General features: G+C 41.0%; 1 protein-coding gene across 1 annotated transcript in view; it reads left to right on the top strand.

Annotated features, from left to right (window-relative positions):
* The window catches only part of myo9ab (myosin IXAb), a 72370-nt gene extending 50967 nt beyond the window's left edge, over nt 1–21403 (top strand). Inside the window, exons 14-44 of the mRNA XM_030774906.1 lie at nt 1188–1307; nt 3070–3151; nt 3917–4057; nt 4229–4268; nt 4680–4802; nt 5031–5111; nt 5258–5368; nt 5584–5706; nt 6167–6316; nt 8142–8458; nt 8666–9856; nt 10107–10194; nt 10733–10930; nt 12291–12388; nt 12563–12657; nt 13153–13373; nt 13803–13922; nt 14111–14299; nt 14399–14446; nt 14885–14996; nt 15264–15325; nt 15581–15773; nt 15975–16103; nt 16510–16615; nt 16861–16992; nt 17786–17909; nt 18595–18648; nt 19395–19412; nt 19874–20067; nt 20324–20466; nt 20979–21403. Coding sequence (XP_030630766.1) covers nt 1188–1307; nt 3070–3151; nt 3917–4057; nt 4229–4268; nt 4680–4802; nt 5031–5111; nt 5258–5368; nt 5584–5706; nt 6167–6316; nt 8142–8458; nt 8666–9856; nt 10107–10194; nt 10733–10930; nt 12291–12388; nt 12563–12657; nt 13153–13373; nt 13803–13922; nt 14111–14299; nt 14399–14446; nt 14885–14996; nt 15264–15325; nt 15581–15773; nt 15975–16103; nt 16510–16615; nt 16861–16992; nt 17786–17909; nt 18595–18648; nt 19395–19412; nt 19874–20067; nt 20324–20466; nt 20979–21403 — 5228 coding nt within the window. The remainder of the gene's footprint in view (nt 1–1187; nt 1308–3069; nt 3152–3916; nt 4058–4228; nt 4269–4679; nt 4803–5030; nt 5112–5257; nt 5369–5583; nt 5707–6166; nt 6317–8141; nt 8459–8665; nt 9857–10106; nt 10195–10732; nt 10931–12290; nt 12389–12562; nt 12658–13152; nt 13374–13802; nt 13923–14110; nt 14300–14398; nt 14447–14884; nt 14997–15263; nt 15326–15580; nt 15774–15974; nt 16104–16509; nt 16616–16860; nt 16993–17785; nt 17910–18594; nt 18649–19394; nt 19413–19873; nt 20068–20323; nt 20467–20978) is intronic.
* The last annotated feature ends 6119 nt before the right edge of the window (nt 21404–27522 follow it).

Genomic DNA, 27522 nt, shown 5'->3' with positions numbered 1-27522 from the left:
CTCAAACAAATGTGTGCATGCACACACACACACACACACACACACACACACACTACACAATAACTTCATTTGCATGCTCACAGACAAAGTGTGCTGTTGAATCAGGCTGGGGAATGTATTTCTGGAATCTTCCTGTCAGTTAAAATAGATTCTTGAATTTGTCTCCAGCCCCTCGGGTGTCGGCTAAAAGTTGCCTGCCACGTAACGCGCCTTCTGAACGATCTCTGCTATTACGTGAGCCTCACTTCACAATCCAGTGCACAAGTTCTCCATTATTCATCACTGTGGAGACCGCCTACGATTCTGGGATGTTCTAATGTGCATGGTGCGAAGGAAAGAAAAATACACAAATGACAGGAAGTATTTGGGTGTGCTTTAACAGTTTGTTTTCCCCTGCAACTCTACCACCTACAGCGTGCTAATCTTCCGTGATGCGTATTGTGAGCTGCTGTGTTTAAAAAAAAAAAGGGGGGGGGGGGTGTCAAATCATTTGTGTGGAGGTGTTGTAAATGGACTGGTTGATGGTAGGAGTGAAACAAAGTCAGGAACACAGTATGCGACATCTGCTAAATGGTCTCTAGTAGATTAGTTTGACATTAGAGAAACAGAAGCAATTCTAATTCAGATGCATCTAATCCTTTGTTTTACCATATGTAACTCTGACATATGTAGATCACCCATCGGTCCTCCGGAGGTAGAACGCCATCTGACCAGCACTAATGTATGGCCTTCATTCCTCATCATCATATCTAATTCAGATTAATGATGGATTATGATTTGTTGTCTGTGCATATTGCATGCAGTGTTCATGTTTTTTCGATTCGATGGTGCATGTGGTTTGTGTTAGTCAGACCATATTTGACATTAGAGGTGGTTTTGGAGGGTTTGTTGTGGTTTTCAGTGTTTATAAGGTTTCGGGTTTCTAAATTTGCGTAGGTGGATATGTTAGAGTGTGGGAATGGAATTACTCACTTGAAGAAAAAAGAAAAATCCATGTTTGGTTGATTTCTCATCCTGGTCCTTCAGCACACTCACACGCATGGGTGCACACACCCACACACAGACAGACCCATAAAAACTAAACTTACCAAATCAATGTGTATATGTATATGAAACAGTTTTATTGTGTGTTCCAAATGCTGCAGCTCAATTTTTACAGGATGATTCAAATTCTCGCCTTCCCCTAGGCTCAGACTCAGCTGTGCATTGTGCTGTTATAAAGAGTGTGGACAATTTCAGCTTCCTGCATCATCCTGTTCACCAGAGGAGCTTGGAGATTCTCCAGAGATGCAAAGATGAGAAATACAGTGAGTACAAAATCCACAATGCTGAATGATCATTTCCTGTAAACAGAGACTGTGTGTGTGTGTGTGTGTGTGTGTGTGGTGAGAGAGAGAGAGAGAGAGAGAGAATGAAAGAGAGAGAGAGAGAGAGAGAGAGAGAGAGAGAGAATGAGTTAGTGTCATCATCATTTCTTTGGCACATTGCTTTCACTTTATTCTCTGTATAATAACTCAAGTAATATAAAGGACAGCATATAGATGAGGGTTACATGTAGAATATATGTGAAATAACATCTGTTACTAGCACCAGGAGATCTGCTACATGAGGCAGGAGAAAGTGAGGATTTAGAGGGGAGAAAATTTTTAAATTAGCTTGAGAAAATTGTAAGCTACCAAAAAGAAAATGGCACAATAAACAGCTCTCAGTTTATGATATGAAGTTTTGTTATTGCTAACACATTCATAATCGGCTTAGGCATCATGAGCAGACGCAGACTGTTTGTGGGGTGGCATTAATTATGAAGTCATTTGCCACGGATGGCTTCTCTCAGGGCTGCATTAATCTCTATAAAACAGCACGTGTTAATTAGCAGTGTTCTGCATTTCATTCTTTTGGTTTGTGTTGTCTTCTGACACACATTAGGCAGATTGCTGGCAGTTCATTGCAGGAGTCGTGGAGAGCCGGCGTCTGGACCATATTATGTGTCCAGGTCACTTGCAATATGATGCAATGACGAAGCAAATTCCAAGACATACTGAAGCGTAACGTAAAACGTAATGTAACTTGCTGTCACGAGTAACGTAATGTAAACCCAAACGTTTATTGTTCACTCATGTAACTTTGACTTCAAAATGCTGCACCAACAGCAACACCTCCAAACCTCGTAACCTTGGAACCTGCCTGTAAACTGGGTCGGGGTCAAAGTCTCTTGCAGCCAAGCTGCATTATTCACTCGGAGCTTTTCAGTGCGGAGTGTCTGGAGTGTTTCCTTCTGCTCTGTCTTAAACGCTGTCATGTCTGCAACCCCGAACAGACCTCAGTATCTCTCACTTTCCATTACTGGGCTGTTCCGGATGATAGGAGGCCGTCCACCAGGGAATAAAAATCCATTTTGGGCCAGAAGAAGCCAGACGGCACATTGTGACCACACTGATCACAGAGCTGTCATTGAGCTGATAGGAGTTTATCATAGCACCTGGCTGCCCCGTGCTTACCGTGGAGCAGCCAGGCTGTGTGTGTATGATGGTGCTGCAGTTCACTGCATATATTCTCTCCCACAGCATCAAATTGTCAGAATTTCCAGGCCCTGTTTTTGCCCAGATTTTTTACAGTCATTGTGGCATATTCTCACAAGGACAATTCCATCTTTTATTCAACTGTAAGAGAATCAAGAGAAATGAACAGAAATGAAAAAAAAAAAAAGATTTATGAGACTGTCTGTCGGAGGTTTTTTTTATAGTTTACTACATTTTTGTTTTTCTCCTCTTTTCCATCTCTTTTGCTCACTTTTTCTCAAATTAGGCTTTTGTAGCCAGACACTAAATTGTCTATGTCTGACAGCCTTGCTGGCTTGCATGGAACTGGCAGTTTGCCTGTTTAAAAACAGACCGACAGTGGTACTGATGAATGGCTCAATACAAAAGATGGACCCAGAATCCAAATGCAGTTAACAGGTCCCTTATTGTCATCAGTAACAGCAAAAAGCTACCCTCAAGACCAGTGGAGACAGATCAGCATAATATCAGATTAACCTTGTCCTCTGAAATCCTTTCATTTTTTTTACAGATTCATGCATCACACGGAAGAATCCCCGCACGCCGCTGTCAGACCTCCAGGGTACCAACACACTTAATGAGAAATCACCTAAGTAAGACAGCCTGCAACAAACAAAACAAATATTTTAACTTTTGCTCAGAAATATCCATTATATTGTGCACAGGCTATATATAGTTACATATTAACTTACATATGTGTTGATGGTAATACTGTATAAAAACAACCAGGCTCCATTTCCCAACATGTTAGAGACGTGGTTATGGAGTTGAATTGTGTCATTAGATGCTTAGACTGTGTGTATGAGTGTGTGTGTGTGTGTGTGTGGGTGTGTGTGTGTGGGTGTGTGTGTGTACCTGAATTAAGTACTCTCATTTGTTCTGTGTTATATAAAATGACCTTTGATGATGAGTGGAATCCCACTGTCCTGTCCTTCGACATCAAATCCACTTTACTGGGGATTGTGGCAGATGAGATAGAGAGTAAAGTGCTTCTCTCCAGGATTAGGGTTAACCCCAATGACCGTCGCATGGAAACACTCTCTGAGACCACGTTATTTGCGCCTGGGCTGGCTTGGCATCATATTATGGAACAGTGAAGTCATCAGTCAGGTCCAGCAGACAGAACAGCTGTTTGCCGATCATTTGTCAAGGAGTTTAGTTAGTGGAGGCCACAGCAGACAGTATTCTCTTGATTTCTGTTGGTGATTTTTTATACCTTGAGTTATTTAGACCATTAGTGAATCATGTGATGTGTGTTTTTTAATGTGTGTCAGATGTGTAAATATCTCTCTCTCTCCCTCCCTCTCTCTCTCTCTCTCTCTCTCTCGCTCTCTCTTTCCCCTTATGTGTACTGTCAGAGATGGCTTTGGGGTGGGGTGTAATGGGCGGAGTTCAAGGCCAGGTCGATTGTCCTCTGCTGGCTCCATTCATGATGAGGATGGCATCTTCATCAATTCCACTAGCAGTAAGCTGCTAGAGAGAGCCCAGGGCATCCTCATGTGAGTCCAGTTCTGTTGCACTCAAGCCTTCAACAGTTCCTGTCTTAGTACTCTCTCATGACTATCGTACAAGTCTTAGATCTTCCTTGGAAGTGCCTTTGGAATTAAACACAGATTTTACCAAAGTCTCTGGATCATATTAGCATTCTTCCTCATGTTTCTTCCTTACAGGCGAAACAAAAACTACAAACCTAAACCAAGCCTCCCTAAGGTAAGAACCATGTATACATATACACAAGGTTATCAACACAGACAGTAACAGGGCATGACTACTTCCCAGAAGCACTTATTACATAGAATTTGAGAAGAATCTTCAGTACTGAATTATATATGCCATTGATAGTGAGATGAATGTAAAGATGGAATCTTGGCCTCATTATTGCACCTGGATGAACTGAAAGGTTTCTCTGAATACAACCGCATATAATAACTGTTATACATAAAACTGAATTCTATTTTACAGTCATATTTTGAGTGTAGTTTTACACAGAACATGACTGAGTGACATTGCAGTGGTGTGAAATCTTATGACATTAGAGCACGGTTATGTGTCAACCACAGTGTATGCTGTCGTGTAGTGGTTGACTTTGTTACATTATCACATGTCCCTACACCCCTTCAGCACCTGCTGGATGTGAAGTCCCTGAAGTACCTGAGCAGTCTCACTCTCCACGACCGCATTACCAAGTCCCTGTTGCACCTGCACAAAAAGAAGAAACCGCCCAGCATCAGCGCTCAGTTCCAGGTCTGTCTAGCCCTTTGAAGCCACTCTCCTCTGAATGCTGTTGATCATGAAAGAGGACACAGCTGTATCAGTAACTCACTCTGTCTGCCTCTTCCACTGTTTTAAGAGTCCATACCGATCACCGCTCCTGTCTATAATGAAGACTTTGTATGCATATGGCTTTGTTTCTCACTGAGGATTGGTCAGATGTGATGGTTTAACAGTCATCATCTCTTCCTTACATGACAGGCCTCTTTGAATAAGCTGATGGAAACCCTGGAGCAGTCAGAGCCATACTTTGTTAAATGTATCCGCTCAAATGCAGAGAAGGTATTACAGCTGTGGTGTTGTACTGTTCAGATCAAAACAGTCAATCCATTTCCTCCATGTCCTACACATGGTTTTCTGAACATTTTTTCAATAAGTAGTACGTTTTCTCCTGTGTACTTATCTCTGTCAATTTCTTGCCCTCTCAGCTTCCTCTGCGATTTAATGATGCCTTGGTGCTGAGACAGCTGCGTTACACGGGCATGCTGGAGACCGTACGCATCCGCCGATCAGGATATAGTGTCAAGCATACCTTTCAGGTGGGCCCTGAGCAGAATTCATCTCTGCTTGAGATACTAGCCCCACCAAACCGACATTTATGACTGTTTCAAATATGAGTTGCATGGTAGTAAAATAGGATATTTTGTCCTGTTATATATTTGTAGTGCTGTTCCATAATGTACACTACAAAAGTGTTTTTTGTGTTTTCTGTATCTGTATCCTTGTTTGTTTATTCATTTTTCTAATCCTGCAGGACTTTGTGCGACACTTCCATGTGCTCTTACCACAAGGCACCAGTTCCACTCAGTTGAGCATCCGGGACTTTCTGCAAAAGGTCAACCTTGATCCAGCTGGCTATCAAGTTGGCACCACTATGGTATAGACTTACTTTTCTTTCCCTGTCTTTGACTGATTATCCTTTTGCATGTAGTTGACACTGTAATAGTTTGAAATCACTCTTTTTCCTGGTCTGAGGCTACTCACATTTCTGTTAATGAGTGCAAGGGTCAGAGGACTTTGGTAATATTTTGGGGTTTCTGCTTTGTCCTAAGTTGTTTGTAATGCCTTATTTCCAATTGTTATGAACTGTGAGTGCTGCTTTGCACCATAAGATTAACCAGTGGCTTTAACTATGTTGTACTGGAGTAAACTGTAATGCTAAACATCTGTGGAGACCTGAATCCTCAGTTACATCTCTGTTTATTGTATTTATTGTATAAGTGCACCGAGACACTTAACAGGAAGTTTGAAAATGTGTTGAAGGCTACAGCAAACCAAGCTGTGTGTGTGTGTGTGTGTGTGTGTGTGTGTTGTGTGTGTGTGTGTATGGCTTGTAGGTGTTTTTGAGGGAAGCACAGAGGCAACAGCTACAAGAGCTTCTCCATCAGGAGGTTCTGCGCAGAATAGTTCATCTCCAGAGACGCTTCAGAGCACGGCTCGAGAGAAAGCACTTTACCAGCATGAGACAGGCAGCATGCGTCATACAGGTACCACACACACAACACACACACACGCATGTACAAACACACATACACACACAAACACACACTTACGGCCCACCAGTCCAATTTCGGAATATCTGTTTAGGGTATATTAAACTGATGTACGCTGTCAGGGTTAGTTAAAATCAAATAAATTCCATCAGCGATGCCATGCCACACTTAGCTCAGAAAGTGAAAGCTGACGCTTAAAATGATTAGCTCTCAGAAACAGACTCTGTGGCAGTACTTATCTTGAAGATATCAACTAATGAAAGAAGATATAATAACATTAAAGGCGGCTGCTTTGTAAGTGAACAACATAAAAGCAAGCTCATGGTTTTGGCCAGGTTTATTATTTTTTTTCAAGCCTTATGGATTTTATTCTCTGGACCTGTTAAATGAAATTTAGCATTTGCATACTTACACTAATCTCTCTCTAAGTTTTTGTGCATTCTCACAGCTCATTGCTATTGCAATAGTACATAATGAGAATTTAATGGTGTGTGGGAAACTGCTATTCATTAGCAGTGGGAGCTGCTTCATCATGTACTCCTAATTGTTTTATGTGTTCTCTGATCTTGTTTATTTGATTTCCACTGTTTATTCAATTGTAATGAATGGAGGCAAGCAGTTTGAGATCTACATCTGATTTCCTGGAGAGTCTGAGTATGTTCTCTTGTTTTGAAATGGTTCTCATGAGATTCTGAGAAATACAGTTTTATTCTCCTTTTTTTCAACTCATGTTTCAACCCATGTCTTGTGCTTGCATTTGAGAACACCTATGCACACATACATATCTTCATATGTAAAAATAGAGTCTTTCTCTTAGTGTGAAGCACAGTGTCACTCAATCTCAATTACTGTATTGATTCCAGAGCATCTTTCATTTTTTCCCTGACATTCCATGTCAAACATACTACCTTCCAGTTTCTCTGTTTCTTCCACAACCAAATTTCATAGTCCTGCTCTGCTCTTGCTTTGAGTCAGAACTAGTCCTGCCCTATATAGAAAGGCCCCTTCACAAATGATGTTGTTCTTTGTCATGTAGAGATGTGTCTACAGCTCTGTCAGACTGAACAAAAACAAACCAAATCAATACAGAGAAGTGTTGAGCCCTTAGTGAAGGGGCTGAGACAAGTCAAATCTCAATGTTGTTTTTAAAAGTAATTGAAAAAGAATGATTATACAAACATTCCATCTATGGTGGTACTAAGAATGTCTTTGAAGTCTGGTCTCTCTTTGGACAAATAAACCACCCTGAGTATTTGAATAATCCACTGAAATTAATTCCTAACATTTCATTTATTTCATTTATAAGATAAGGCAAATTGGACAGTAGCTGCTCTCATCTAATTTTCACTTTCAAGACTAAAGCCAAATGTTTATATAGCAGGAACTGGACATTGTCAATTTGACATTAATAGTTTATGACTGGTTTATTTGATCTGGTGGGACACAAAAGCAGTTTATTTATCTCAGTGATAGCTCTCAGGGTATTTTTTCCCCATTTTCCCACAGTATTACCTTACTTAATATACTGCCAACAACAATTTAGTGAAGCAAAGACATGTTGAAAATAGAGAAGAATGCTGGGTATAGTCATCAGATGTTTTTGTTACACAAATAATTGTCACTTAATGTCTCTATAAACTTTGGTTACCACCTCTTTCACACAGTTTCTCCTCAGTTCAGTTCAGTAATTCATTATTGGTGCAACCGTTTTGTAAACAGTAGCTACAAAGCTTTGAAATTAATGAGAATAATACTCAGGAAACACTTAATAATATTACTAATGATTGTCTTTCTGTCTACACCTCTTTGTTTCTCTCAGCATTGGTGGCGGGACTGCAGTCTTAGACATGCAGGGGGGGAGGATGTTGTATTTGACTCCTGCAATCAGCAAGAGGCAGCAGTGTGCCTGCAGGCAGCATGGCGGGGTTACCAGGAGCGACGACGCTTTCTGCTGTGGCGGGAGGCGGTCCTGGTGCTCCAGAGGAGCTGGAGGCAATGCCAGCAGCACCGCATCCAATCTGTGTTAGTCATCCAGGCTGCCTGGCGCGGACACCTGCAAAGAAAGAGTTACTTTTCCCAGCGGAGTGCCATAATAACTCTGCAAGCAGCCTGCAGGGGTTACCTAGCACGCCAGAGGTAACTAATAGCTCATCTAAAAACCTGAAAATGGTTTCACTGTTTTATAATACTCCTCCCACCATCGATTCACATCTTGCATGAAATCTTACAAAAATGGTTTAATTTACATTCATGTAAAAGGCTCCAGAAGCTCCGGTAGAAAGTCACTATGATCTGACATCAAGACATTTCGGTGGTTGTAATGGTGCAATCCTGTATCCGCAGGTGCAGGCATCTAAGAAATGAGAGACAAAGGGAGGAACAGTTGTTTGAAGGGCATGAGAGGCTAGCCATTGAGCTACAGGAGCAACAGAGCATTTTGCAAGATGAAACACTGGGTGAATCAAAGAGTGAAGTTCAGACATTTGACCATTCTGAATACTGCCAGACAGAGCAGAAAGAGGAATGTGGTGAAAGCCTTCCAGTGGAATCTTCCAGAACACTAGATGACAGCACTCTGAAAAGCAGGGCCAAAAGAGAGAGCCGACGAAAACGAGAACTGGAGCAAGCCAAGTTCAGCCTGGAACTGCTCAAGGTGCGTTCCACAAGTGGGGCGTCTTCCTCAGAAGACCTGCTGCCAGAACCCCCCCAAGGTTCCCCTGACAGCCATGGTAGCTTTGAGCTCCTAAATATGGATGATGTGGAGCCTGAACACCTGTCCAACTCAATAGAAAGAGTGGAACAGAGTCCCAGTGGTCCACCATCTCCAGGCCATTCCACATCTTCTCTCCTGGAGGAGGTCCCAAAAAGTTTAAAAACTGACACATCAAACCCTGCTCCCCCTTCCTCCTTACCCATGTTCTACATCCCAGATGAGTTTAGCAGCCCTCCCAGTCCTGTCCATCAAGCAGAGGGACAAGGAGTGGGGAAATCGGTTAGAGACCGGATGGAATCTTCTCGCAAGCCAGTGGTAGTGGTCATTAGCATGCAGAAGGAGACAGTACTGGATGAAACTGAGACCCTGGACTCCAGCAGCCTGGAGGCCCTGCAGAGCCTGGAAGAACTGGGAGAGCTGGAAGAGCACCAGAGACAAACAGAGAAGAAACTCACTAATGTGGAGCATGATTCTGAGAGGGTGCCACAGGTTGCCCAGGCTAAAATGGAAAGAGCAGAGTCAGGCAAGCAGGTTGAAGAGACTCCCTTTATACAGACACTGTCTAAATCTAAACCTCCAAGCCCCCTATCAGGATCAAATGTTCATGTAAAATCCCCAAACCAAAAGGATGCTAACATTGCTGCTTCACCCATTCCTCTTCAACAAGACTGCAGGGTGGGTAAGACAGCACAGGAGGAAGCATCAGAGAATTCATCCAAAACTCAGAAGCGGTCGATTACAAAAACCATCAGCATCAGCATGACAGAAAGAGCTGGAACATTGCCGTTCTCAGGCAAACGCAACAGACTCACCTTCTCCAAGTGAGTGGTCAGCCTTTTTTTTTAAATTGAAGTTTTCAAGCATATGCCTAAATATACTCCAGTGGTTCACTGATGTCCAATACGATTTAAAACACTTGGCTTTGTGATGAGACTTTTTGCTACACTTTGTCCTGTTTTTGAACTATTACATTAAGCATTGGAGAAAGTTATTGTTATTGTTGTCTCACTTTTGTGAAGTTATCTGTGTGGTGTAGCTGGTCTTAATGTGAATAATACATTTGTGCTGCAGGTCAGATAAAGATCTGGTGAATCAGGAGCGGTCCATGGCCATGCAGAGAGAAAGCTCTTCAGGTTTCAGGTCTCTCAAGCACAGAGAGGTAAATGCTAATTTAGAACAAGGTCTCAGGCAAGACACACTGCTGTTCAGATCCTACAGGAAAGTCTCGTTGCTCCAGCATGCCCTAAGCCTGAGAGTGCTTCATAGGGTGGGACACAGTTTAATTCACTGGGTCATATTTGCCTTGGAGTTTTCAAATGCTAATAATCTAATAACCTTTAGTAGGAGATTTTAGCTCATGTACAGAAGATAGGCTGCCATGTATAGGGCATTCTCAGTGTAGAAACCCTTTTCTGACATAAAGGAAATAAAGGAGATTCCAGCAAAGCACGAGAGAAGAACCTTTGATAATTATTTTCCTGAAATGAACTGAATACAATTTTAAATTGTATTGAACAAATTACTATTCACATTGCTGACACTGTCAGTTACGAGTAGCTTGATAACCCTCACAGTAACTCAGACACTTTGGATCACAATTAATTTTTTGAGGTTTTTGACTTGAGACGTATGTATTGAAACCATTAGAGCCTCACAGAGGTGTTTAATCATGGTGATCTGGTCATTTGATGACTCAGGTGGCCAGAGCGGGCCATAAAAAGAAAGCCCGCATTGCGCGTACACGCTCTGACTTCCTAACCCGCGCCTGTAACGTGGACGTAGAGGGCGACTCAGACGACGATGAGTACATTCCCGTCCAATCACACACGCTGCCGCTCCCCGAGACCCACCCCGAGGGGGGGTCAGAGCAAGTCAGCCACAGTGACTCTGAAATGGTAACCGAAACATAATGCCCACCCTCTTTCGCCTCTGCGTCCTATCCCCTGCTCTCAGACCCTCTTTGGGTATCTGATATAACAACAGGGGAGTGTCTGTATTGCTAACCTCAGAACTCTGGTGAATGCGCTGAACACCTACTACTGCCTCCAGACCTCTCTACTTTACGGTAATGAAGAGTAGAGGACACAATTTAACTGCTAAATGCCCTGTACTCTTACAGGTCTTCTTGTAGACAGATTAGATCTTCCTTTCAATTAATGTTTGATGAGTTGATTGTGAACCTTAAGTCTGAAACTACTTTTTGCATGTGGTTTCAGGTAGCTGCTTGAGAATGTTGCTCTCAAAACCTGCTCTCTTATTCCTACACTTGCCCACCCCACCATATTATCAACCCCCCCCCCCCCCCCCCCGTCCAAATTCACACCACTTAACATTCACCTTCCATTTTGGGACCAGTGTTTGAAATCCTGAATAATTATAGGCGTGTTCTCCGCCAGTGGTCAAGGCAGCAGACACTGAGCCGCCTTCATCCCACGCTGGGTCATTTGATATTGTTGAAATCTGTCTGTTAGTCTCTAAATTGCTCAAAAGGAAGGGATAGCGATTAGGTGGACCTATTAAGGAATGAATTTGGATGGGGAGTCACGTCATCTACTTGTTCCTTTGAAGATACATGAACTCACCTCTAACACACAGAACACATGTCTGGAACTTTTGATTATTTTGGAGGCAGTGTGCATGAAGAAATGTATTCCTGATAATGTAGACATAAAAAGATTTAACATTCACTCTTTTCTGTTCTTCTGCTGACTGCTGCACTATTCATACCCAAGGATTGTACTTGCATCTGAAATTCACATGGACTTAAATGTAGATTTAATGTGGTTACGTGTTATGTCACCTGATGCAGCTACTTAATAGATGACTCAGAAAGAAGTGCATATCTTTTGTAGCAGGATGTGAACCCTCATAGCTGGATGGAAGCATTTTTATTTATCTTTTTCTGTTCTCCAGATAAGTCATATTTAGTTTAATAGTAAGTTTTTTTTTAAGTGAAAGCTAAGGAATATATGATGCAGCAGGAAACAAATACAAAAATAGATAAAATAGATACTGAGTGAAATAGATACTGAGTTCTTTTTTTGAGGTATGTTAGGAAGGCAGAACCTCGTGTTACTACACTTTACAGTGAAAATAAAAAGGGTTTTTAATATCAGTGTAATGCTGCCAACTACTGGCAAATAAAATAAATAACATTTGAGATTTGTTTTGGTGAAAGAGATTGTACCTCTTCAAAAATTATGAAAAGTACTTTGTGTTTCCTTTAAAAAAATAACTATTTGATTTTTTTTTTAGTCATCACAAAAGGATCAGAAGAAGATGCATAAGACTATGTCATCAGGAGACCTAGGAAAGATGGACACACTTAGGAAGTCACTACATCAGGATGGACGGTTAGTTCTTTGGGACAAATGGACTCACAGAGACACAAACCAATTCACAAATTCACACATACCATAACCAACGTGCGTGTGTGTGTGTGTGTGTGTGTGCGTGTGTGTATGTGTGTGTGTGTGTGTGTGTGTGTGTGTGTGTGTGTTCACGCGTGGATGCTTTATTGACGGCAGAGTCAGAGGGCGAATGCGTTTTTGGAGCAAGTCGAAACATGGAGATAAGAAACCGTCCAGGGACAAGCTGTTCAGCAGAGGCCATTCAGCAGATGGTGACCTGTCAGACAGGAGAAATGGTGAGAGTGAACGCTGGTACACTACAGCATCCTGGCCTACACAGAGACAAAGACTTATTCCCAGCTATTCTTAAAAAGTCTCCTCCAGACACTGATTAAAATAATTTACTTGTACATCTTAAATGCTCTGACTTAAAAGTGTTTAGGATTGGGTTAAAGAACATGGAACAAAGACACCAGCAGGCAAAGAGGGAGTTCATTGGGCTGTGTATGTGGGTGGCTGGAAGTCATCCAGGTTTAGATGTTTGTGGGTGTAATGAGGAGATCCTGAAGTTTTGTGGAACACTGCCCATTTCATATCATAATAGCTCTATTCAGATTTTCTATTAATATCTCTATTTCTTCAATAAAAGCAGCCAAGTACAATAAATGCATTACAAATACATTACTTATCCTTCCTTCTCTCCCACCCTCTGTTTCTTTTTCTCTTTATCTCTCCCTGTCTCTCTGTCTCTCTCTCTCCACCTCCAGCAGGACCAGACAGTGGCTCTCCTCCTCACAGCCCAGAGCTGAGTGTAGGTCGCAGTAGGGACAGTAAAGAGAATAAGGAGCCTTCTCCAAAGATGAGGAGGAGGAGGAGTGTGAAGATCAGTAGTGTGGCTCTGGAGCCAGCCCAATGGCAGAATGACTCTCTACACATCCTCACCAGCGCAGCCGACTACCGCAGCATGAATGACTTCCTCATGAAGAAGGTAGAAAAGTTGGTCTGAATGACCATATTCCTCCTTTTTTGATTTCTCGTCACACCCTTTGTTTTTACCTCAGGTCATAAGTCAAACGAAAGAATGTTCCTGAAATAATTCAAAAGTGTTTGTGCATTTTGTAAAAAAAAAAAATGCTAATTTAGCATTTTACTCACCAGTAACTTTGAACATATTTTGTATTACTTAACACATGTCTGTGTAAGATTACATAAACATGTGACAAAGCTTATTAATCTGTAATTAAATGCTGAATCACTTTCTACTGAATAACAAATAATTTTTAATTTATGATTTTATAATGTCAATTTGTACCCCCTGAGCGTGGGAATGTCACATTACCTTAATGACATGGTTTAGTTAGTAATAATTTTTTTGGTTCACAGAGAAATGTAAAAGTCTTGTGTGTTTGTGATGTAGATCAGTGACTTGGAAACAACAGAGGACAGCAAGAAAGACACTCTGGTCGATGTAGTCTTCAAGAAGGCGCTCAAAGAGTTTCGCCTGAACATTTTCAACTCCTACTCTACTGCTTTGGCTGTGAGTAATTCATCCTTACATCATCTCAAAAACATGTGAGACACTCCTGACAGTGGGTTTTTCTGTCCTCCTGCTGAGAATACAAAGCTCAGAATCTAAGAGAATGGATGGTGAGGGTTTTGTTAGGGACTTTTCAGATGACTGTCCAACTAACACCAGCACCTTCTTCCTGGGCTTGCTCTGTGCAGATGGATGATGGGAAGAGTATTCGTTATAAAGATCTGTATGCGTTGTTTGAGCACATCCTGGAGAAGACCATGCGTCTGGAGCAGAGAGACTGGCGAGAGTCTCCGGTCAAAGTGTGGGTTAACACCTTCAAAGTCTTCCTGGATGAGTTCATGACCGAATACAAACCAATGGATAGCACCATCAGCAAGGTATAGTAAGCACTATATGTACAAAGGTGGACTAATGAATGTATAGATGGTTGACAAATATGAAGAGACAATTTCTGGATATCTTCACCTCTTTCTCAGACACTGAAACCAGAACGCAAGAAGAGGAGGAAAAAGGACTCTGACATTGTGAGTTTGAATTACATGATGTTGCAGTCTTTTGACCCTTAGTCTTAATATGGCATGCTTGATTGACACATCAGATCTTGAGTACCTTAAAAGTGTTCATACACCTTTGGCCTAATTTCTTGTATTATTGGTAATTGGAAGCTCTACTTAATGAACAACTATTTGTGTTTGGGTGTACTTAGCAAAATGATACTTCCGAGTCATTTAACAGTGCAAAAAAAAAAAAAAAAAAAATCCATGATTAATTCCAAAGTTAGGATAAATGTTGTGCCATACACTATCGAAATCAGCTTTTTAACCATGACCCCAGACTAGCAGAATACTGTCATGCTGAAGTGCTGTTGTTTCACAACAGGCTTTCTCTCTATTTCCGTACCGTCCGAATTCTCACACTGTACACTGGTTGCAGTTGTCATTAAATAGCGCTCTGTCTTACAGGTCGAGGAATACAACGGCCATATCTTCAAATCCACTCAATATAGCATCCCCACATACTGTGAATTTTGCTCCTCCCTTATCTGGATGATGGACAGAGCCTGTGTCTGTAAATGTGAGTTGATTCTTCCTGTCTTAAGCACCGGACGGCCTCTCAAAGGCTGTGAGAGCATGGTAATCAGATTGCTGCCTACTAACCTTATGAATCCATCAAGACAACACCCAGCCTCTGGGACTTAGTGTTTCCTTCATCACACTATGAGCTGAGTGGGGAGAGGCTTCTTTGTTTCTTGTTCTTCTTTTGAGAAACCATGAAGAAAGAAAGAGATGGACAGTTCTGAATGATGACCTTGTTGTTTTTGTATTTCATGTTCTTTTGTAGTGTGTCGGTATGCCTGTCACAGAAAGTGCTGCTCCAGAATGACAACCAAATGCAGTAAAAAGGTAAGTGTGTCTCAGTATATTTACATCTAAATCCATCTGAGAGAAACAACTGAAGTACAGTCGGTTCCTGTAATGACTATTAAAAGCTCTGTCATTAGCATTAATATCTCAAAATTCACATCTGTAGAATACGCCAATAAATTTGCTGCAAATCCAGAAAATCAGTTTTAAAGAAGACCTTAAATGTTGCTTACTCTTTGTTTTTTTGTTTGTTTTGTTTTGTTTTGTTTTGTTGTGTATGTGTTTGTGTCTTAGTACGATCCCGAGCAGTCACCCAGGCAGTTTGGGGTGGAGCTGTCTCGTCTGACCAGTGAGGAAAGGGCTGTGCCACTGGTGGTGGAGAAGCTTATTAACTATATAGAGATGCATGGATTATACACAGAGGGCATCTACAGAAAGTCTGGCTCTACCAATAAGATCAAAGAGCTGAAGCAAGGGTTAGACACAGGTAGGCTGGGCAAGATCAAGAGCTTCCCTTCCCCAGCACCAAATCAGCCCAAATCTACACCCTACAGTTTTATTTATGCCTTTTTTACCCCATTCATATTGTAATGAGAAATTATCTGCAGTTTACTGATGAGTGATATTTTGCAGCTATCCTCAAACAGCAAACTACATCCTAATATCTGCCTCTGTTATGCCATTGCAGATGCCAACAGTGTAAATTTAGACGACTACAACATTCACGTCATTGCTAGTGTACTCAAACAGTGGCTCCGTGATTTACCCAACCCTCTGATGACCTTTGAACTGTATGAAGAGTTCCTCAGAGCCATGGGTATGGACTCTTTTAACTCTCTTATGTCCAGATGAATGCCAGTATATGTTTTATGATGGTACACGCCATTTGTGGGAAGAGAAGACAAACCGATGTATGGAAGTCATATCACTGGATATAAATCACTGTAGCATATCTTTGACTTTGAATTGGTGCTCTTATTAATTGAACAGTTACACCCCTGGAAGCATTTATTTGTATATCCGTATGATATTTAAGATTTTTCTTTGTGGCACATTCACTCACAGCAATTGTATCATTTGTTCAGTATGCACCTGCTTCGAAGAGATTCTTCATTGGCTTTATTAATCACTGTGACAATGGAATATAAATCATGTATAACATTGTTAGTTGTTAAGTTCAGTGTGGTCTGATTAGTGTCCTTGTGGTATTATCCTTTGTCCAGGTCTGCAGGATAAGCGTGAGGTTGTCAGGGGGGTGTACTCTGTGATTGACCAGCTGAGCAGAACTCACCTCAGTACTCTAGAGCGCCTCATCTTTCACCTGGTCAGGTATGCCCATCACACTTCACACATGCCTCCACGACTTGCTACCTTGCTGGTCTCGGATTAAATGAAACCTTAAGACCCAGTTGAAATTGTTAACAAAAGAACCAGCATTGATTCTGGGACTGGTTGGTTCATAAGAAATACCATTACCAGTCAATTAAGTCACTTCGTACACACCAAAGGCTTCTGAATTCAGACTCTTTGTTTCTCAATACTTCATATTATTGTATGTTCCTGACTCATTGCAGGATCTCCTTCCAAGAGGAGACCAATCGAATGTCTGCCAATGCTCTGGCCATTGTCTTCGCTCCCTGTATACTGCGTTGCCCAGACTCCATTGATCCTCTGCAGAGTGTGCAGGACATTGGCAAGACCACTGCGTAAGCCACTGTCACTTTATTCAAATTAACACTCAGAAGGGCTTCTATAGGCTAGTCTTAATGTATGTATGGAAGGGCTTCTATAGGCTACTCTTGATGCATGTATGGAAGTAGATTATAGAGCAGTGATCTTACTGTAAACACCTATAACACAAACTGCTTAAAATCATACAATCGTTCCAAACCTGTGACTGCAAAAGGCTTGCAATGCTTTCCGATTTTATATGCCTGAACATAGCTTGCCATAACAGCCAATGAAATATGATTTTGCAAGTTTTAACAAATAACAGGTCTTGAAGCCTTGATTGGGTTTCTCTGAGAGAGTAGACTCATAGATTAAGTGATATGTGTGCCTGAAATATATCAAATGACGTTACTGAACCAAACATCAGATGATTAGTTCATCTCTATGCTTTGCTAAGACAAATTTGTCATTTCAAACTGATTATTGTCACCAATCATTAATGACGCTCACTCAGAGTCTTGAGCAAAGCCTTGTAATACATTAAGACGATCATCACACGTTGCTGATCCTTTCACACATTACAACCCTCAATGTTGTGATTCCCCATAATATCAACACAGTTTAACAAAATTTACCATAAAATATCTTTTACCACACCTGTCTCCCTTGCCAGGAAAAACTAATTTTGGTTTGTGGTTGAAACTTTTATGTTGATGTTACTTGAACTGTCACTAAAAGGCCGTAAAAGAATCTGTAAGCTTAAAGTAAAAGCACTGTCGATGTTTTTCTATGTATTTTGAAAGTTTAGCTCTGTTTTTGACTTTTCAGGTGTGTGGAGTTGATCATATGTGAACAAATGAATAAGTACAAGGCCAGACTGAAGGACATCAACAGCCTGGAGTTTGCGGAGAACAAAGCCAAGAGCAGACTGACCCACATCAGAAGATCCATGGTAAGAGGAGCCATGTAAACATCCATCTACTCTAAAATGCTTTTTAAAATGCATCTTTCTTCACTACAGGAATTGTATGTTTTACAACACCTGTGCATATTTGAACATTGGTTCATACATAAATGCTATGTTTCCTATGATTGTATTGTTGAATAACTTGATTACTTTGTGAATAACTTCATAATGGACTAACGCATGTCATCTTGTGAGGATAGATCTGTCAAGCCTGCATCTACAACATCATCACACTAAGTCTGTTTTGTGATCCTAAAACAATTCCAATTCCCTTCACCCCTCCACCTCCACTGTACTAAATTCTTTTTTCATACAACCCAAATGCAGCCCATAATATAACCCCTCAATTCCATCATACTCCATCTGCATCGTATGGCCTGTGGACTTCAAGTTTAATTATGTGACTGTCATTTAACATCATTTCAGCTACATGCATTGAAATCATTCACATTGACCTTTGGGGTCCTGATTTTGCTGAAGCTTTTTAGCTGTGATCTGGACATGGTTTAAACTAACAATATAATAGTAATGAAAGGTTGTTGTATTTCCAAACCTGATTTTTTCCTGTTACCCTATCAATTTCACCCTGTTGTATTAGAGTTAGTCTACCCCTCTAATTCTGTTTTCTCCTCTCCCACTCCTGCTCGGTACCTCCAATCTCTTGCTCCAGAAACCTGTACTAATTGCAGTTAGGTTTATGAGCATTACCCGAACAGCTACCCCGGTATGTATGTAGTTAATGCTGTTACTGCGCTAGCCCTTGTCAGCTCGTCTCAGTGTAGCATCATCAGTTGCCATGCCGTCACTGTCAGTCGTCCTGTGCGGCTCCGCCCATCTATCATCCTATGCCGTACTCTGTCCGTTGTCTCTTTCTGTACGGTGTATCTTTCTCTGTTTTTCTCTTTGTGTCTACACATGGAATATATCTCTTAATTTCACTCTTTGTCTATGTCTCTGTACCAGAATGGACCAGTCTTGTCAGTGTCAGTAGATCTATAATGCTATTAACAGCTAGTCTGCAAAACAGGAATTGTCTGTCTGAGTGGATTATTTTAAGTGTTTGCAGGTGTTAATGTGTATTTGCAGGTGTTAGTGTGTGTTTGATGTCTGGGATTTTTTTTTTTTTTTTTTGATCCAACCACTTAGAGAAATGTTTTATTGATCGGGGAATGGGAAAAGTGCAGCTAAAGATGTGAAGCACATTTGACGCAGTAACATGATCTGAGGTGAAAGAGATGCTGTTTGTCTTGTGATCAGTTTTCGTGGAATTGTCACTATTTTGTTTCATCTCTTCTGCAAAATAAGCAGCCTGCTTATTTAACTCACTATCTGCAAAACTCGATTCAGCAAGCCACACATACAATTATAACCACAAGCATTACGTTGCACTAACCCTACTAATCTTTCTTTCTTTTTTTTTTTAACTCTTTTTTCTTTTTTGCTTTTGCCTCACAACTGTTTTGTGTGCAGCCAAATACAGCTAAAAAGGTAACCAAGTGTGAAGTCTGTCTCTCTGACTGCAGATGTGCCAATCACTATGAATCTCATCTATCTCTGTGTGTCAGTGAAAGTCCATGCTGAACATGCAGACCTGTGTAGCCTGTTTTATTTAGTGATGGAGTTGTTTTCTGTAAAATACTTGTGCTTGTGCGGTCTCCAGAGCTACTGTTGTATCATCTTGATATTGTCATGTGTATCAGCTGTGGATATGAATGATTCCATTTTGTCATTAGTATAGTAGTCATCGTAATCCAAACACCGCGCCTGTTCTGGACTTGTTGTCCTTTTTTTTAAGACTTGTAGCATCATTTGACTTGGGTATATGGCAGTTATGTCAGTGGCCTACAGTAAAGCATTAAAAAACATGAATACTTCTAAAGGTTGCTATCATATTTTAGTGAGAACTGTGACAATGATGTGTTCTAATGGTATCGCTTTGTGTGTCTTAGGGCAAAAATCGTCTACGCAGGACTAGCAACCACACGCCCTCGCCACCCATGAGCCCACGGTCGGCAGGGGCGACCGATGGTGAGGGGCCTGGCGAGGAGGGGGCGGAGCCAGGTCTCAGCGAGCAGCAGCAGGTGGCCATGCAGCAGGAGGAAAGGGTTCTGACAGAACAAATAGAGAACTTACAGAAAGAGAAGTAAGCACCTCTTTTCTGTCTCTGTCCTTTGACTTGTCTGTCACTCCAAGACACAGAGCTACATTAAAAATTTGAGTGTGATTCAAAAAAATATATATACTAGTCAGGCTTTTTACATAAGACTGAGGATCCTCAAGCTCAGAATGGGAGTTCTTTGCTCATTTGATTTGTCATTGACTCTGTGCCTGGTGTGTTTTGGTTTATTTGCATTTTTTATTTGGAGTGTCTCTTATACAGTCCTGCTATGTCCCTGTAGGGAGGAGCTGACCTATGAGATGCTGGCATTAGAGCCACGGGCATCAGATGATGAGATGTTGGAATCTGAGGCCTCCATTGGCACAGCAGACAGCTCTGAGAACCTGAATGCGGAAACAGAGGGCGCTGTCTCCGAGCTCTGTGGTGAGACTGCTGATCAGTCTCTCATTTCATGCATGACTTACACATCCACATGTCTGTGTGCTGGTGATTTTATGTCAGGGGTAAGCATTAATCTGACAGGATTTTGTTCCTGTTTTAATTAAAGACACCATTTCCTCCATTATCTTGTGACCTCCAGTAGCTGAAGCAAGTGTGTTCTTGTAGGGTTGCAGCAAAGTCTTTCACACCAGACTGAGGGTTACTTGTCCTTGAAGGGAGTCTATTGTGCCCTCAAAAAGCTGTATTGTTCAGTGTACAGGATTACCAAAATGAACAATATTTAATCAATAATATAGAAAAGATAAAAATAGAAAATAGTTGATAAACCAAAATAATTTATTCTGCTTTAATGTCAGACTAAAAGAAGTATTGTTTGATTAATCCATGAGTACTGGAGTCACCTGCTGAACTGTGTCATTCTGCGTGCTAAATACCATTTGGGCTGTGTAATGTTCATGAGTTAGTGTGTAACAAATTTTCTGTTATCTGTGCAGAGAAAGGCCTGGCTGAGTTGTCCGGTACACGTTCAAGGAAGGCAGAGACCAGGAGCAGACGGGCCCTTCGGAGACAACCAGACTCCCTGGACTCAGCCGACTCTGCTCTCACCTCTCTCTCCTCCTGCTCCACCTCCTCTTACCTCACTCCCTCCTCCCACCGTTTCCGATCCTCTTCCTCCGGCCCCCTCTACACCTCCTCCACTGGGGACTCACTTCTTGCTCTGACCCCTGATTTAGAAGGGGCTTCACTGGCAGGTCGTAGTGCTTCAAGTTCGGACAAGAGCCGTCCAAGGGCCAGGGCCAATCGGAGCTGCCCACCAAGGCCACGTGAGCCCCCAGAGAATGGTGGGCACAGGAGGGAGGCGGACTTTGGTTCAGCTCAGCCAATGGTAGTATACGGTAGCAATGAGTTTATGGTATGAGGAGGCACGGGGCTTGTGAAAATGACAGAATGGATTTGGGCCTCAAAAGTATCCAACTCTCTCCTTCCTCCTCCTGCCAGCGTGCACACAGAAAAGCTGTCACAGGGTGCTTTGTTTGTCCGTCCAGAGGAGAGAGGACAGGTGGAGGAGAGAGCTGGGGACACCTAGGTGAGAGAGAAGGAGGAAGAGAAAGAGCCCATGGATGAAAGAAGAGTGTACGCAGAGAAGAGTGGCAGCTTAACTTGTTTTCTCAACTTGGTAACCCTGTGGGACAGAGTCTGAGGAACAGGATAGAGTGACCAAAAAAAAAACACACGAAAAGGGAAAGAGGAATAACGGAAGTCTGTCTGCCAATGCAAGAGCTCCTTACTACAGGGGATTACACCTGCAGGAGGGGGCACTCTTTAGCCGTGGACTAAGACAGAGGACCACATAGGCCATTTTGGGGAATGGTCCATGCTCATGTTTACAGAACTGAGCCAAACGGAAGTATACGAGGCTGCTTGATGAATTGCTTCGGTTTTCGTTTTCATATGCTGAAGATATAAGACTTTGATCATATGCTGAATATGTATAATATTATTATAATATTTGAGGGGAGGGGGGTGTATATAGAACTCCAGTGCTGCTGGTTTTGTCCATGTGAAAAATTTATAGCTCAGAGTATTTTGCAAACTGAAGTGTATGGGATTCAGGTGTCAGGTTTTGTCTGTGTCAGCTTGTTTATTGTTCAATCAGTGCCACTTTTTTTTTAAAAACTGTCTACAAAAAAAAAAAGGAAAGAAAAAAAAAAGAAAACGCCATTGTCAAGAGAGCCATTCTGTGTTATAGTTCATGGAATTCGACATAATGCCTAGTTTCAGTGCTCAGCCATAGCAGTTTACTTTGTCCTAAAACATCAGTGTTATGTGTATCTAAATCAGGGCTTGATTTTTGTTCTGTCATGTTATGATTATTATTGTTATTTTTTAATATATTGTTGTTTTTATTCCTTCCATAGAGAGTAAGCTAAAAGCCATTTTCATTACCCATCTGCAACATGAGGTGTTTTGCATATGATCCAAGTTTATGTTGAGTATGTATATATGTGCATGTGTGTATGTGTGTGCTTGCATATGTGTGCGTGTGTGTGCTTGCGTGTGTGTTCTCGTGTGTGTGTGTGTGTGTGTACGTGTGTGTGCGTGCGTGTGTGTGCGTGCGTGTGTGTGCTGCGTGTGTGTGCGTGTGTGTGTGTGAGAGAGAGAGAAATGAAGTCTCTTTTGAGTGGATCATTTTGCTATGGAATTGCTTCTGTTTCCACCCTGTTCCAGAACACTGAAATAAGTGTCATCCCCTTGTCCAGTCTCACTCCACACATGGAGGGCAAAACAGTAGTGTCTGCTCATGCTTAGTCTTTTCAAATGAAGGACAGAAGACAAGGAGAGGACTCTTCTCACAGTACTGACAATAGGCCACTGTCTGTGACTGGATTTTTTTACTCAGTGGTCTGCTGGCTAAAAAAAAATAATGATAATGTCCACCTTTGAGGACCATTAGCATTACTAAACTTACAGTTTAATGTCAGTACTACATAACTGAGTACTCTGATGTATGACCCGTCCCCTGGTTCTGGTTCTCTACCCTTTAAAGGTCATTTATGTTTCACTGCCAGATTCCATACACTATGACTCCTTTACATGTTTAGCACAGATGTCAGTCATCTCAAATTAATTAAGACCAAATGAAAGCAAACATTGTCATTTAAGGCACTTATGAATATATGTGCTAGTTAAATGTGAACTTTTTTGGGTTTTATGTTAGGCTCAAGATAGACCATGGTAGCTGTCAGTCAGGGTATGATACACTTGAAAAACACCCTCTGGTGCGTTATCTCATTAAACACAACATGTGATGCCACTCTTTGTGAGTTTATGGCTATATATATGTAGTCAGCAGATGTCTACAGTGTTTGCATTTCATTTACTTTTCACCTCACAATAAACAACAAATGAACCTGTATCTCAGCTACAGTCATGCTGTCTAACATTATTTGCATTACACAGGAGCAGACATTAGTCCCTTCCTCCTGCTGTTTATGACGTGGGCTCCTGTGTTTCTGTCATTTTCATGTCAGGTGCAATAGAGACAGGAACATGTTATTGGTCAGTTCTCTGTTATCAAAATCTGTTGTGCTATAGAGTTAGAAAACCCAGAGGGCATGCATACTACAATAAACCATGATTATACTGGGCTATTTCAAGTAGTCATGAAAATGGGAGGAAGAACTACAAAGTGTTTTCTTTTTATTAGTTTATTTGTGGACTAGATTGTACGGTGCACATCAGTCTCTTGGCTACACAGAGGGCTTGCAAATACCTTGCCATGAAGGGGATGGACGCTTATCGTCAGTTCTGATTCACACACAGATTTTATCTGCTTGCTCTGTTTCATTTCTGGTGTGATGCTTGTTTGGGAACAAGGAGCACAGGATGCCCAGCGGATTAAAAGAGCACTAAGATATTCACTGAACTGGCTATTCACTGAAATGTTAGTACTGACTCAAATTAATCACAAGTAGAGAAGGAAGGTAGCAGGTCAAAAAAACACATTCTAAAACAAATATTCTCTTGCTTCATTGGAAATGGTGTTTATGTTCCATTATTTCTGACATCCTGAACAGTGAATGTATTGATCACTGGAAGGCATGCTGTCACATTTAAAAAAAAAAATCTGTAATATTGAAGGCTATGTATAGGGATGTACATTTTTTTAAAAAATGCAACTGGGAACATTCTTCGTGCGGCGTATTTACATGTTGAATTATCATATTCCTTGTTTAAACAGGCAGTACAGCCTGCAAAAACCATCTTGTGCTTTGAATGTCAGTGTGTGTGTGCTATTTTGGACACAGTTATCTGTATAATGTGCAATTTGTGTAATATTTCCTTTAACAAATCATATCTATGAATGTAAAAAAAAAAGAAAGAAAAAAAAAAGAAAAATGAACAAATAATCGTTCGCTTATTAAAAAAACCTAAACCCTATAAAGAATGTGTTGATCACTTAACGCTCCACCCAGTAATGTAGTCATAAATGACTCGCTTACATACTGCCAAATCACCTTTAGATTACACTTTTATGCTTCTAATCTGCTCACTCATGAAGTTCTAAGATAAAGGTATTTCCTGCTCAATCGCCTTTTGGCTATGACAGGTCAAGACCTGGTAGTGTTTACGTCTACAGGCTTTATAAATAAGCCCAATGGAAAGACTGTCCATTTTGGCCATCTTTGGATTCAACCAAATGTTTCCAGAAACACTGATCTATTCATATTCGACTGCACAGTAAACATTAGCTCGTCTTTCACTCATTTTCAACGGCTGCAATCTGTGTCTGATTCCCTTGTCCGTTGCACTTTAGTAAAGTTCAGAGGACTGTTCAAAACGCCCGTAAGCCTATAGGCACCGCGCAACCGTTAATTCTGCCAACTCTGGCATTGTGCGATTGTTTAGTTAGGTGAGCGAAAGTTCTCGGACCGTCGATACATTGAAATTCTACCCAGACTTGCCTCTTTCTTTGATGCTCTGATGTTTTTATTGGAAAGATGAACAGTTTCGATAACTGCCATACCTCGATCCTAAAACCGGTTTCAGTTCAAGGGAAACGAAAATGAAAACACCTGTAAGCTGTCATTTACTCTCATCCTGTTATAACCACCCTTTACTGCATGACAGGCGACATTTCATTATCTGAACCTTCTCTGGATTTCAGCACCAAGTCCTCGACTGTACTCCACACCGGTATGATTCAGTCATGGTGATTTAGCCATTTTATCACTTTATTTTCCACTGCTCTTATTTCGTTTAACGTTCGTTTGTATCTGGTTAAATCTGTGTTTGTAAATAGCCTACCATGCGTTTGTTTTGTTTCATGGTGTTTCCGTAGCCTAATTAATCAATTCAAAAAGGCCTTTATTTTCGGAGGAAAAACTGATCGTTTTCCCACTTTCCCACTATTTTTCCCCTTTGTTTTGTTTTTGTTTATTCCTTTTGTGTAAACAAGGTTTATTTACCTCGTGCATCTTTCTCTTGATTTTTCTGCTGAAAACAGGGATCGGAAAATGAACATGTCTTCAAATGACCATACGCGCACACTTGTGTTCTTTGACCTCGAGACCACAGGTTTAGGTAAAGTCTATTTCATTACAGAAGTACTAACTTAACCATATTGTTAATCTTTTCTCTACCGTGTATATGTTTTTACATATAGATGTTATACATTGTACATAAATTGTACATTGTATAATATCGTTTGTTTTCATTAACTTTATATTACATACACACCCTGATAAGGTTAAATATTTTTTTGTTTTTTGCATCTGTTTCGTCGTCTCGGTTTTACGCCGTTTGCAAGACAGCAAGTTACTGAGTAGCAGCATAGAGAATGATGAAAAACTACCTTTGCTGCTCTGGTGAAATTCTAAATAATAGTCGTGTAGTAGAACACTTTTCTGCCAAAGTAACTTGAGCCCTATTTTTTTCTAATTTTCTTTCAATGTTTTGATAATACTCGAAAGGAAAAATCAGAGTTCTGTAATCGAAATGCTCCGTCGAGGAAGAGATTTTGAACTAGTATTTAGACATCGTCTATAAAATTGCAGTATTTGTATCAAAATTGAAAATGCGGGTGGTTCCGAAAATAGAAACTACAGAGTGATTCTGCAGTTCACCTTAATCTTGATTTTTGTGAATATCTCCTCTTAAAAGCAAATAAGTGGTATTTTTAGAACAATTATTATGTGTGACACATTTTTCTACAACTTTTAACCAACAAGTGATTACATGCTGTCATGACACACCTTGACCTCTTTTTCTTCCCAAGCAGAAAAGGTCCTACCTTTCTAATTTACTTCCACATTCTTATTGTTTAAAAGGGAGAACGGATGTGACAGTGAAGTGGCTTTACTTCTTCCCACTGATGAATAATGTCATTAGCTACATACCTCTCAGCAATCTAGCTGTTGCCCAATCATGATATTAAGTATGCCAGACCACACGAATTCCAGTGGTTATCAGTGTTGCTAGAGAGCATGCTATCACTGTTTCTCTTTCAGGGCATCAACTGATTTATCAACAAGTAGCCAATACTGAGGGCGAAGTCTGAGTAAACTATGTCACTCAAATCACTGCATCATTGACTAAGAACAGCTGACTTAATTATTCACATAGTCAAGGACATGAGAATGTTTGTAAGATATATCTGCTTTAACACAGCAAAATCATACTCAGTCCATGTTCACATTCTCTAGCTCTACAGAAAATATTCTACTTGGTCTTACAGAAGTGACAACATGACAAAGAAATGACTAATAAGACAAGGACCTAGTTCATGTACAGATTAGGTGTTCATTGAGAAGGCCATGAACATCTAAGACAAAACCAACAATTTCTTTCTATTGATGTAATACTTTATTTTCCCCTGTAGGTACCTCTTCATGTGAGATTGTCCAAATTGCTGCCATTAGTGGTCAGCAGAGTTTCAACAGATACATACTCCCTCAGCGCCCCATGGATGATGAAGCCTCCAAAGTAACAGGGTTTCATGTCGAGAGCCGAACTCTGTATTACAAAGAAGAACCACTGAGCACTGTGCCTCTGAGGGAGGCCCTGGAATCCTTCATTTCTTACCTTAAAACCTTCAACAAACCTCTTCTAGTTGGTCACAACTGTATGAAGTTTGACTGCCCCATTTTGGGGAGAGTGTTGAAAGAGTTGTGTTTGGTAGACAAGTTCCATAAGGTTGTGTTTGGGTTCCTGGACACATGGCGTCTGAGCAAAAAGCTTCTTAATCTTGAGAGGTACACTCAGGAGTTCCTGTTTAATCACTTCTGCCACAGGTCCTACAATGCTCACAACGCAATGGACGACATCAGAGCTCTGCAGGAACTGTACCACGCATGGGAACCCTGTGCTGAAACTGTGAACAGTCTAATTACTTTTGTTCCCATTTGACTGATTTGTGTACATTTTAAATAGCTTATCTTGCTCCTGCTAAGAACCAGAATCTGTACCTCTATTAAGGACTGGGTATTTGTCATAGAAAATCCTTAAACTTTAACATTCACAGAAATGAAATGAAAT

This window comes from Chanos chanos, chromosome 5 (assembly GCF_902362185.1).
Source record: "Chanos chanos chromosome 5, fChaCha1.1, whole genome shotgun sequence".
In the NCBI taxonomy this organism is placed as follows: Eukaryota; Metazoa; Chordata; class Actinopteri; order Gonorynchiformes; family Chanidae; genus Chanos; species Chanos chanos.
Note: the sequence above shows the minus strand (reverse complement) of the source record. Positions and strands in the feature narration are given on the sequence as shown.